Source organism: Salvelinus fontinalis, chromosome 34 (genome assembly GCF_029448725.1).
Source record: "Salvelinus fontinalis isolate EN_2023a chromosome 34, ASM2944872v1, whole genome shotgun sequence".
Lineage (NCBI taxonomy): Eukaryota > Metazoa > Chordata > Actinopteri > Salmoniformes > Salmonidae > Salvelinus > Salvelinus fontinalis.
Window position 1 is genome coordinate 19098831 of NC_074698.1, and position 14141 is coordinate 19112971.

At 45.5% G+C, this 14141-nt stretch overlaps 1 protein-coding gene across 2 annotated transcripts in view; it reads right to left on the bottom strand.

Moving 5' to 3' along the window:
* Nucleotides 1-14141, bottom strand: part of LOC129833398 (brain-specific angiogenesis inhibitor 1-associated protein 2-like protein 1) — a gene marked incomplete at its 5' end in the record, with an annotated part of 76029 nt that overhangs the window by 8139 nt on the left and 53749 nt on the right. The window contains 4 exon segments of one of the 2 annotated variants that reach the window (XM_055897973.1): nt 9690-9876; nt 10073-10135; nt 12425-12650; nt 12843-12915. In XM_055897973.1, the coding sequence (XP_055753948.1) occupies nt 9690-9876; nt 10073-10135; nt 12425-12650; nt 12843-12915 (549 nt within the window). 2 annotated transcript variants of the gene reach the window in all.

The following is a 14141-nucleotide window of genomic DNA, read 5'->3' on the forward strand; positions in this document are numbered from 1 at the left end:
GCAGCCAAATCTGCTGAATGGGGAAAAGACTTCTCGCTTATGGCAGTGGTCATACTAGCACAATAAAGACCTGGGTCCTGGAGTTTGTAACAGCAGAGTTGTGGGTTTGATTCCTGCTGGGGCCACATATACTGAATGTGTTTAGTGTCTGTTAAATGAGCACATTATCAGTATTAACTATGACAAACAGACCTAGTAGTGTCCCAGAGGAGATGAAGAGAAGTGAGTGATCCCAGTTATGAAGTATCTATAATTCCATTCACAAGGATAGAGCTATACGTGGCTGGTATTCTAGAATGAATGACTCACCACTATACCATCCCTGCCTCCTTCAAAGACAGCCCTGGAGGTGTGTGTCACACACACACACAACACAATCTCTTGTTGCATACACACCTACACACAGTCCAGTCACGACACACACACACACCTACGTACACAGAGTTACTCCACTTGTCGTGCTCTCACCTACACACAGAGAGAAACAGGAAGTGTTGTTCAAACTCACCTACACAGATAGTTATTATTTTCATTGTACGGAAAAACATTCACAGCATGCTATTCACCTACCCACACACACCCACCCTGTGTTCACCTACCCACACACACCCACTCTGTATTCACCTACCCACACACACCCACCCTGTGTTCACCTACCCACACACCCACTCTGTGGTCACCTACCCACACACACCCACTCTGTATTCACCTACCCACACACACCCACCCTGTGTTCACCTACCCACACACCCACTCTGTGGTCACCTACCCACACACACCCACTCTGTATTCACCTACCCACACACACCCACCCTGTGTTCACCTACACACACACACCCACCCTGTGTTCACCTACCCACACACACCCACCCTGTGTTCACCTACCCACACACACCCACCCTGTGTTCACCTACCCACACACCCACCCTGTGTTCACCTACCCACACACACCCACCCTGTGTTCACCTACACACACACACCCACCCTGTGTTCACCTACCCACACACACACACCCTGTGTTCACCTACCCACACACCCACCCTGTGTTCACCTACACACACACACCCACCCTGTGTTCACCTACCCACACACCCACCCACCCTGTGTTCACCTACCCACACACCCACCCTGTGTTCACCTACACACACACACCCACCCTGTGTTCACCTACCCACACACACACCCACCCTGTGTTCACCTACCCACACACACCCACCCTGTGTTCACCTACCCACACACACCCACCCTGTGTTCACCTACCCACACACACCCACCCTGTGTTCACCTACCCACACACACCCACCCTGTGTTCACCTACACACACACACCCACCCTGTGTTCACCTACACACACACACCCACCCTGTGTTCACCTACCCACACACACCCACCCTGTGTTCACCTACCCACACACCCACCCTGTGTTCACCTACCCACACCCACCCACCCTGTGTTCACCTACCCACACACACCCACCCACCCTGTGTTCACCTACCCACACACACCCACCCACCCTGTGTTCACCTACCCACACACACCCACCCACCCTGTGTTCACCTACCCACACACACCCACCCACCCTGTGTTCACCTACCCACACACACCCACCCACCCTGTGTTCACCTACCCACACACACCCACCCTGTGTTCACCTACCCACACACACCCACCCTGTGTTCACCTACCCACACACCCACCCTGTGTTCACCTACCCACACACACCCACCCTGTGTTCACCTACCCACACACACCCACCCTGTGTTCACCTACCCACACACCCACCCTGTGTTCACCTACCCACACACACACACCCACCCTGTGTTCACCTACCCACACACACCCACCCTGTGTTCACCTACCCACACACACCCACCCTGTGTTGACCTACCCACACACACACACCCTGTGTTCACCTACCCACACACACCCACCCACCCTGTGTTCACCTACCCACACACACCCACCCACCCTGTGTTCACCTACCCACACACCCACCCTGTGTTCACCTACCCACACACACCCACCCTGTGTTCACCTACCCACACACCCACCCTGTGTTCACCTACCCACACACACCCACCCTGTGTTCACCTACCCACACACCCACCCTGTGTTCACCTACCCACACACACCCACCCTGTGTTCACCTATCCACACACACCCCCCCCGTGTTGACCTACCCACACACACACACCCTGTGTTCACCTACCCACACACACCCACCCTGTGTTGACCTACCCACACACACCCACCCTGTGTTCACCTACCCACACACCCACTCTGTGTTCACCTACCCACACACCCACCCTGTGTTGACCTACCCACACACACACACCCTGTGTTCACCTACCCACACACACCCACCCTGTGTTGACCTACCCACACACACCCACCCACCCTGTGTTCACCTACCCAGACCCCACCCCCTGTGTTCACCTACCCACACACACACACCCTGTGTTCACCTACCCACACACCCACCCTGTGTTCACCTACCCACACACACCCACCCTGTGTTCACCTACCCACACACACCCACCCAGTGTACACCTACCCACACACACCCACCCACCCTGTGTTGCCTACCCACACACACACACCCTGTGTTCACCTACCCACACACACCCACCCTGTGTTGACCTACCCACACACCCCACCCCCTGTGTTCACCAACTCACACCCCACCCCTTGTGAGTGGCACAGTGGTCTAAGGCACTGCATCTCAGTGCAAGAGGCATCACTACAGTCCCTGGTTCGAATCCAGACTTTATCACATCTGGCCGTGATTGGGAGTCCCATAGGGCGGCGCACAATTGGCCCAGTGTCGTCCGGGTTTGGCCGGGGTAGGCCGTCATTGTAAATAAGAATTTGTTCTAAACTAACTTGCCTAGTTAAATACAGGTTCAATAAAACAATACAACAATGTCTTTAGGAAGCACTGTAACTAGCTTGCTTACAATTTTAGCTACAGAGGCATTTGGTATGTTATGAATTTCGAGATATGAAATATGAAAATATTTCAAGCGGGGGGGTTTTTGCACAACCCTGCCTACTACACAAACCCCACCCTGTGTGTTCACCTGCACTCACCCCACCCGCTCACAGTATAACTGAACACAACATGACTCATAGATAGATTCCCATCTCCACAGAGTGGGGGCTGTGTCCTAAATGGCCTCCTATTCCCTATATAGTGCACTACTTTTGACCTGAGCCCTGGTCAAATGTAGTGCACTATATAGAGAATATGGTGCTGTTTGGGAGCATCCCAGAGCAGTGTCTACCACCTCAACCCCTGCTCCATCTCTGTGTGTTGTTTGATGAATGGGAGCAGAGCAGGTTGGTGTAGTCAGGCACTGTTAAATACAATGTGTTTCGTTGGTAAAACATGTTACTATCAATGATCCGGAACTGATTGTCTGTCTGACTGACTCATACAGCATGAATGGAGGATAAGTATCTACTAGAATCATAATCATACACTGGGAGAGAAATGGGGGGCTGGGACAGAGAGACAGAGGGAGAGAGATGGGGGGCTGGGACAGAGAGACAGAGGGAGAGAGATGGGGGGCTGGGACAGAGAGACAGAGGGAGAGAGATGAGGGGCCGGGGCAGAGAGACAGAAGGAGAGAGATGGGGGGCCGGGGCAGAGAGATGGGGGGCCGAGGCAGAGAGACAGAGGGAGAGAGGTAGGGGGCCAAGGCAGAGAGACAGAGGGAGAGCTGTGGGGGGCCAAGGCAGAGAGACAGAGGGAGAGAGGTGGGGGGCCGAGGCAGAGAGACAGAGGGAGAGAGGTGGGGGGCCGAGGCAGAGAGACAGAAGGAGAGAGATGGGGGGCCGAGGCAGAGGGGCCAAGGGAGAGAGGTCGGGGGCCGAGGCAGAGAGAAAGAGGTGGGGGGCCCGGGGCAGAGAGACAGAGGGAGGTAGGGCATGGAGTGGGGGACAGAGAAACAATGAAAGATACAGAAAGAGACAGAGAGAAAGTTGATGAGAAAAAAAGAGGGTGAGACATTGAAAGAGAGAGGGAAGTCAGACAGGGGAGAAGAGGGGAGAAGCAGAGAAAGGGAGAGGGGAGAAGCAGAGAAAGGGAGAGGGGAGAAGCAGAGAAAGGGAGAGGGGAGAAGCAGAGAAAGGGAGAGGGGAGAAGCAGAGAAAGAAAGAGAGAAAGAGAAGGAGGGTGTCAGGTTCCAGGTGTCAGGTTCACCCAGAGTGGAATTCCAATGGAAGGCTGTGCTGGAGCCGTGCCACCGGATGTAGGTACACTGAGTGTACAAAACATTATGAACATTTCCATGAGACTGACCAGGTGAAAGATATGATCCCTCATTGATGTCACCTGTTAAATCCACTTCAATCAGTGTAGATGAAGGGGAGGAGACAGGTTAAAGAAGGATTGTTAAGCCTTGAGACAATTGAGACATGGATTGTGTATGTGTGTCATTCAGAGGGTGAATGGGCAAGACAAAATATTTAAGTGCCTTTGAACAGGGTATGGTAGTAGGTGCCAGGCGCAATGGTTTGTGTCAAGAACTACAACGTTGCTGGGTTTTTCACGCTCAACAGTTTCCCGTGTGTATCAAGAATGGTCCACCACACAACGGACATCCAGCAAATTTGACACAAAAAACTGTGGGAAGCTTCAGAGTCAACAAGGACCAGCATCCCGGTGGAATACGTTCAACATCTTGTAGAGTTCATGGCCAGATGAATTGAGGTGTTCTGAGGGCAAAATATTAGGAAGATGTTCTCAATGTTTTGTACACTGACAGCCAGGCATGATAATATTCACACCCACACACAGCGCGCACACACAGCGCACACACACAGCACGCACACATACACACACTCGGCCGGACTCGGGACACACACACACACACACACACAGCACACAGCGCGCACACACACACACACACACACACACAGACACAGACACAGACACACACACACACACACACACACACACACACACACACACACACACACACACACACACAGACTCGGGACACAGCAGAGTGTAGCCTAACGAATATTTCACCGCAGTGAAAGAGGAGAGAAGTTGAGAAGTGTATTGTCTTTCCCAGAATTCTCCATTTAACCTCTCACACAGGAGGGCCAAACATCACAACCACAACCTGACCTCTGTGGGTCACCACTGACCTGTACAGCCATGAGGGCATTAGCCGCTTATGTTTCCTCCTGTCGCTATTTCTAGTGTGTATGTGATGAACGGGATGTCCCGCCTGTACTGTAGGTGCAGCTAATTACACTCAAAGTAGTCTCTTGTGACGGACGTCATGGAGTAGTGGAGATGTGATTCTGGGTGCTGACAGTACACTAAAAGGAGAGCCAGGGTAGCGAGGGTTAAACCACACCTCACATCGAAGAGGAACTGGCGGCCCCAGGACCAACTGAACACAATGCAGGGCTTCTCCATGTCTTTTAGGGGGTTTAAGGAGTCTGGTTTCAATAGCTGTTTCTGCTTTAGTGAAATGGGATGGAGGGATCCTGCATAGCTTTACAGTAACTGGGACTTTCCACTACTTTCACTGCTTGCTTGGTTGTCTGTAGCATTTTGCATAGTGAAAACAGGAGATGTTCGACCAGAGTTATTTCACTAGGCTATATCTTCTCATCCTCATCTCATTTCACATCAATACGTACATGTTATAGCTTGCACAAGTTTAAACAGGAGACTGAGTCTCTGTTTGCCTTCAGACAAACCAACGCCAGCAGGTGTTTAGTGGCAAGGCTTCTTACCATGAATTTCCATTCAGCCAGGATCGGGAAGCACAAACAACCTCGGATTGGCCTTTGCACTTTGAAAACCCACAACTTTGACTGATGACTTTGAATACATGCAAAAGCAAGAGTTAGTTGAGAGCATTGCCAGAGTGTAGGTTGAGCATTAGACACGCATGGCGTGACCCACACAAGGAGTCAGACATGAGGAGAGGGCCAGGAATTTACTCCACATCATTACATATGATAATAGACCACTATAAAGGGATAATCCTTGTCAAGCTCAATTACATTTTAGTCATTTAGCAGACGCTCTTTTACAGAGCGACTTTTGGTTAGTGCATTCATCTTAAGATAGCTAGGCTCATGATGAGTCTTACAATGCATTGTAACTACTTTACACCTGCAGGTATCGCCAACACTTCTCTGTCATTCAAAACTGCTGTATATTAGCTTAAACAACCTCCAGGCTAGGCCCAGCCCTGTCCTACTCTACTGCAGTCCAGCAGCCCCTTAGTGGGGCAGAGGCTCCCAGACGCAAGGGTGTCCAACAGTCCGGGAATATATGTATTACTATACTGTATTACTCTACTGTATTACTGTATTACTATACTATACTGTATTACTATACTATACTGTATTACTATACTATACTGTATTACTATACAATACTGTATTACTATACAATACTGTATTACTATACTGTATTACTATAATATACTGTATTACTATAATATACTGTTTTACTATACTGTTTTACTATACTATACTGTATTATTATACTATTCTGTATTGCTATACTATACTGTATTGCTATACTATACTGTATTGCTATACTATACTGTATTACTATAATATACTGTATTACTATAATATACTGTATTACTATACTATACTGTTTTACTATACTGTTTTACTATACTGTTTTACTATACTATACTGTATTATTATACTATTCTGTATTACTATACTATACTGTATTGCTATACTATACTGTATTGCTATACTATACTGTATTACTATAATATACTGTATTACTATACTATATTACTCTATTGTATTACTATACTATACTACTATACTGTATTGCTATACTGTATTACTATACGATACTGTATTACTATAATATACTGTATTACTATACTCTATTACTATACTGGCTCAAGGGAAAATCCTCTTTACAGGTGTGTCTTATCAACAATCCAGTGATGTCATGTAGTTGATATCTATGGTCTTATACAATGCTATGATCTGTTATACTGTACCATACAGTAACATCTATGCTACCTTATCCTATCCAATACAGGTTTAAAAAATATGAGGAGGCATCAAATACTGTATAGACAACCTTTAGGGAATTAGGATGTGCTAATGGTTTAATGTGGCTTGTAATCAGTAAGAGATGTTATTAAGTGCTTATTAAGTATTGTTAAGGTGTTATTAAAAGAAACATCTTATGCGCAGACAGGCAGCACATGTAAACGTCAGCCAGCTCTCCTGTTTACACAACTGACAATGGAGAAGGACTGAAATGATCCGAAACCTCAAATAAGGTCAGGTACTTAGTACTATACAGTCACTAGCTATCAGCTCTGGTCAGGTAGCTAGTAACTGTATAGTACTAACTATCAGCTCTGGTCTAGTAATAACTATCAGCTCTGGTCAGTTAGCTAGTAACTGTATAGTACTAAGTATCAGCTCTGGTCAGGTAGCTAGTAACTGTATAGTACTAAGTATCAGCTCTGGTCAGGTAGCTAGTAACTGTATATTACTAAGTATGAGCTCTGGTCAGGTAGCTAGTAACGGTACAGTACTAAGTATCAGCTCTGGTCAGGTAGCTAGTAACTGTATAGTACTAAGTATCAGCTCTGGTCAGGTAGCTAGTAACTGTATAGTACTAACTATCAGCTCTGGTCTAGTAATAACTATCAGCTCTGGTCAGGTAGCTAGTAACTGTATAGTACTAAGTATCAGCTCTGGTCAGGTAGCTAGTAACTGTATAGTACTAAGTATCAGCTCTGGTCAGGTAGCTAGTAACTGTATATTACAAAGTATGAGCTCTGGTCAGGTAGCTAGTAACTGTATGGTACTAAGTATCAACTCTGGTCAGGTAGCTAGTAACTGTATAGTACTAAGTATCAACTCTGGTCAGGTAGCTAGTAACTGTATAGTACTAAGTATCAGCTCTGGTCAGGTAGCTAGTAACTGTATAGTACTAACTATCAGCTCTGGTCTAGTACTAACTATCAGCTCTGGTCAGGAAGCTAGTAACGGTACAGTATTAAGTATCAGCTCTGGTCTAGTACTAACTATCAGCTCTGGTCAGGAAGCTAGTAACTGTATAGTACTAAGTATGAGCTCTGGTCAGGTAGCTAGTAACTGTATGGTACTAAGTATCAGCTCTGGTCAGGTAGAGAGTAACTGTATATTACTAAGTATTAGCTCTGGTCAGGTAGCTAGTAACTGTATAGTACTAACTATCAGCTCTGGTCTAGTACTAACTATCAGCTCTGGTCAGGTAGCTAGTAACTGTATAGTACTAAGTATCAGCTCTGGTCAGGTAGCTAGTAACTGTATAGTACTAAGTATTAGCTCTGGTCAGGTAGCTAGTAACTGTATAGTACTAACTATCAGCTCTGGTCTAGTACTAACTATCAGCTCTGGTCAGGTAGCTAGTAACTGTATAGTACTAAGTATCAGCTCTGGTCAGGTAGCTAGTAACTGTATGGTACTAAGTATCAGCTCTGGTCAGGTAGCTAGTAACTGTATAGTACTAAGTATCAGCTCTGGTCAGGTAGCTAGTAACTGTATAGTACTAAGTATCAGCTCTGGTCAGGTAGCTAGTAACTGTATAGTACTAAGTATCAACTCTGGTCAGGTAGCTAGTAACTGTATAGTACTAAGTATCAGCTCTGGTCAGGTAGCTAGTAACTGTATGGTACTAAGTATCAGCTCTGGTCAGGTAGCTAGTAACTGTATAGTACTAAGTATCAGCTCTGGTCAGGTAGCTAGTAACTGTATAGTACTAAGTATCAGCTCTGGTCAGGTAGCTAGTAACTGTATAGTACTAAGTATCAACTCTGGTCAGGTAGCTAGTAACTGTATAGTACTAAGTATCAGCTCTGGTCAGGTAGCTAGTAACTGTATAGTACTAACTATCAGCTCTGGTCTAGTACTAACTATCAGCTCTGGTCAGGTAGCTAGTAACTGTATAGTACTAAGTATCAGCTCTGGTCAGGTAGATAGTAACTGTATAGTACTAAGTATCAGCTCTGGTCAGGTAGATAGTAACTGTATAGTACTAACTATCAGCTCTGGTCTAGTACTAACTATCAGCTCTGGTCAGGTAGATAGTAACTGTATAGTACTAACTATCAGCTCTGGTCTAGTACTAACTATCAGCTCTGGTCAGGAAGCTAGTAACTGTATAGTACTAAGTATCAGCTCTGGTCAGGTAGCTAGTAACTGTATAGTACTAAGTATCAGCTCTGGTCAGGTAGATAGTAACTGTATGGTACTAAGTATTAGCTCTGGTCAGGTAGCTAGTAACTGTATAGTACTAACTATCAGCTCTGGTCTAGTACTAAGTATCAGCTCTGGTCAGGTAGCTAGTAACTGTATAGTACTAAGTATCAGCTCTGGTCAGGTAGCTAGTAACTGTATAGTACTAAGTATTAGCTCTGGTCAGGTAGCTAGTAACTGTATGGTACTAAGTATCAGCTCTGGTCAGGTAGATAGTAACTGTATAGTACTAAGTATCAGCTCTGGTCAGGTAGCTAGTAACTGTATAGTACTAAGTATTAGCTCTGGTCAAGTAGCTAGTAACTGTATAGTACTAAGTATCAGCTCTGGTCAGGTAGCTGGTAACTGTATAGTACTAAGTATCAACTCTGGTCAGGTAGCTAGTAACTGTATAGTACTAAGTATCAGCTCTGACAGGCTCTGACTGACCGTGTGTACAGAAGAGCCGGAGGAGGCGGAGAGGGAGGGCGAGTGCTGCTTGCTGCCTGAGAGGACACTCCTCTTGGGGAAGTCGCTGTAGTCAGGAGGGGGGAGGACCATGGAGGAATCATCTGTCTCTGTGTCCTGGTGGAGCAGGTTCACCACGCTCTTACTGCGCATGGGAGGAGCCCCCACACTGTGGAGAGAGAGGGGGGGAGGGGAAGGAGGGAGAATAAAGGAGAGAGAGGAGGGAGGGAGTTCTGATCAGCAAAGGTCACCAGACTAGGAGAGTAGAAGAAACACTATGAGACAACAAGTCTGGATGAAACGTGTGTGTGTGCGTGTGCGTGTGTGTGTGTGTGTGTGTGTGTCTGCTTGAGTGGTCCCCTTACCTGTTGTTATTCACTATTGGCTCTGAATATGCCCGGCAATAGGATGATGGAAACCATCCCCTCCTGGAACACAGACATACAGACAAAGAGAGGAAGGTGATTACACTTGTATACTACTCCCATCTCCCCAGCTTTTTTCTACAGGCCCCTGAATAACCCTCAGACACTCCTAATACATTGACATCCACACTGAAGTACACAATCCCCTGGAAGCTGCTTCTCTACACACCACTCCATCATGCAGTAGCTGAATAGAACCCCCTTTTCAGGATCTCTTCAACCTCTGAAGCTGTCTAACAGGTGGTGAGATAGACGTGAGGCCATTATGGTAGAATAAGGTGGATAATCATCATAGGCCTCTGAATGGACAAATCACTGACTCCATACAAATCCCTGTGAGAAATGTTCATATTTGTCCATTTGTTCACTGGGCTTCAGAATGGGCAGCTGGGTGCGGCCAGTGTTTAAATAGAACAGTGAGAAATTTTCATATTTGTTCACTGGGCTTCAGAATGGGCGGCAGGGTGCGGCCAGTGTTTAACTAGAATACATAAAGGCTGGGGTACTGTATCAACTTACAGCTTCCCTGATAAAAGCACCACAGTGAACCATGTTGTAGGGTTTAGGTAGTGATCACATTTCACTAACCTGATCTGGAACCAGGCCAACATTTCACAGTCACATGTCTCTCATTCTCTCAGTCTACTGTCTCAAAGGGTATCAAATAATCATAGATGACTGATTTTTGTCATATAGCCTTGTGAACATAATGAATATATGATTAATTATTCATGTTTTCACAGGATATTAATTAAATGTATTTCATTCCTGTCCATGACACTCTTCATCACACTATGGTGGTGGAGGGATACATGTGGATGTTATCAGTGTGTGTTGCTAGGTGACTGACCCAGATCCATCACTCTGGCTGAGGTGTGACAGATAGGTGTCTCATCAACTCAATGACATCACACTGCAGGGACCTCCACAAGAACCCTACACTGTATCAATGGCACATATCTAGGCAACATCCCAAAAGCCACCCTATTTAGTGCACTGCTTTTGTCATATATAAGAGTCCATCATCTCTAGAATCTGTAAAGAACATGTACAGCATCATGTCAGGAATACAACACCTTTTTAAAGTTCATTTTGAGCCTTGATTCAGCAAAAACATCAGAGATTAATTTGGCTGTGATTCTCTCCTTTCTCTACCTCTTTCCCCCTCTCCCCCCACTCCTACCCCTCTCTCCTTCTGTCTCCTCTGTGTTTTTCTGCCTCCAGCCGTGCGCTGATTGTATTCCCCAGTGTGTGCCGGCTCCCAGGCAGCTCTTAGCGATCCCAGAGCACGGCGCCCAGCCAGCCCCACCTGGAGTGGTCCAGTTAAGGGGAGCTCAATCAAATCAACATCTAATCAGGACCGGAACTACCACATGTACACAGCAGCTGGCGGTGTGTGTGCGTTATGGTATACCGCCCAGCCCTATTTGACTATATACAGGTATTGATGCACGGAACGGTTTGGGTTTTTACTTTACCTTCTATAACAGTATTTGAATGTTTGGTTTGTGCTTCTTACATCTCCAACAGCTAGTTTGTATTTTCTTAGCAACTTAAGCTAAATCGTGTTAGTACTTTTATTAGCTATTAGCATTAGTGGCTGAGTCATAGCAAACGTAGCTAGCTAATACAGCCTGATACCAGTACTGTTGGAGGCTTAAATCAGCATGCTGTTTGTGCAACAGTATCTTCTAAATCAAAGAGGAATAGGCGAAGCATGAATATGTTGGCTATATGAATAAAGTTCTAATGTAGCCAAAGATCATATGGTCCCCTAGGAAACACTAAACATCACTTTGGTTCCTACCCTGACACAATAACTCATCCATGGCATTTTCATTCGTTGTCATGTCAAACAATACTATTATGCCCACTATTATTTATATTCTAACTATAGAATTATAATAAACATTCTATTACCATGATTCAAAAAGTTCACCCAAGGGTTTTGATCTAAATCGCAATTGCAACATTTGGTTCAAAATAAGGCCTAGTATGTTTGCCCATATTGTGGCAGTGTGGAAATGATCTCAAATGATTGCAGGGAATGCAGAAATTGATGGAAAATAATACAACATTATTTTAGGGTGAAGTTGAATTGAACAGTATAAAACAATCCAAATGGCAAAAGACCCATTGAAATAATTTAGAATATATGTGTTGTCACGCACTACTCATAAAGCAAATGTAGAACTTTTATTAATCAAAAATATAAAATACCGTCATAAAATATGACCCAGCCCTAGTGTGTGTGTATGCATCACCGTAAGTGTGTGTGTCTGTCTAACTTACTGCCTGGTCTTCTCCAGTTCTCCATAAAGCCATCCATCCCTCTCATCAGGTATGAGCAGGGTGATGATGTCTCCCTCGTCAAAGCTAAGCAGCGTAGCGTTGGTCCCAGAGGTGTGGGGGAAGATGGTGCGGACCCTGGGTCTCTTCACAATGTTGTTGAGTCCTGTGGCCACAGACACTGACCTGGGACCTAGACCACTCTCCTCCCCTCCGTTGTCCCTGTAGTCTGGAGAGAGAGGGACAGAGAAGGGTTAATATACAGACACATGAACACAGGTCCATGCATACACCCACATACAAACACACACACCAGCGATCAGCGGGGAGGACATGCGAACACACACACACACACACACACAACACACACACACACTACCTGTGACTGAGTTTGTTGTGGGTGTGTCCTGCGTGAACATACTGGCCAATGGGCTGGTCTGAGCCTTCAGTGCCGGGGCAGGGGGTGTAACTGTGTCCCGGAATATGGAGTTGCTCTGACCATAGGAAGTGGAACACAGGAAGGGGATAGTATGAGTGCTAGAATGTACAGTTGTTAGTAGTTAACCTGCCATTGGTAGTGGTACATCATTTATTATCTTTATTTAACTAGGCAAGTCAGTTAAGAACATATTCTTATTTTCAATGACGGCCTAGGAACAGTGTGTTAACTGCCTTGTTCAGGGGCAGAACGACATATTTTTACCTTGTCAGCTCGGGGATTTGATCTAGCAACCTTTTGGTTACTGGTCCAATGCTCTAACCATTAAGCTACCTGCCGCCTAGTGTTTAACCTGCCATTGGTAGTGGTACATTAGTAGTTAACCTGCCACTGGTAGTGATACATTAGTAGTTAACCTGCCACTGGTAGTGATACATTAGTAGTTAACCTGCCACTGGTACATTAGTATTTACCCTGTCACTAGTAGTGGTAAATTAGTATTTACCCTGTCACTGGTAGTGGTACATTAGTAGTTAACCTGCCACTGGTAGTGATACATTAGTAGTTAACCTGCCACTGGTACATTAGTAGTAGAGGTATTACAGGTTTTTACTAGAGGTCGACCGATTAATCAGGATGGCCGATTAATTAGGGCCGGTTTCAAGTTTTCATAACAATCGGTAATCGGCATTTTTGGACACCGATTATGGCCGATTACATTGCACTCCACGAGGAGACTGCGTGGCAGGCTGACTACCTGTTACGGGAGTGCAGCAAACTTATCTTATAAAAAACAATCAATCATAATCACTAGTTAATTACACATGGTGGATGATATTACTAGTTTATCTAGCTTGTCCTGCGTTGCATATAATCGATGTGGTGCCTGTTCATTTATCATTGAATCACAGCCTACTTCGCCAAACGGGTGGTGATTTAATAAGTGCATTCGCGAAAAAAGCACTGTCGTTGCACTAATGTGTACCTAACCATAAACATCAATGCCTTTCTTAAATTCAATACACAAGTATATATTTTTAAACCTGCATATTTAGTTAGTATATCCTGCTAACGAATTTCTTTTAACTACGGAAATTGTGTCGATTCTCTCGCGTTCTGTGCCAGCAGAGTCAGGGTATATGCAGCAGTTTGGGCCGCCTGGCTCGCTGCGAACTGTGTGAAGATAATTTCTTCCTAACAAAGACCGTAATTAATTTGCCAGAATTGTACATAATTATGACATAACATTGAAGGTTGTGCAATGTAACAGCAATATTTAGA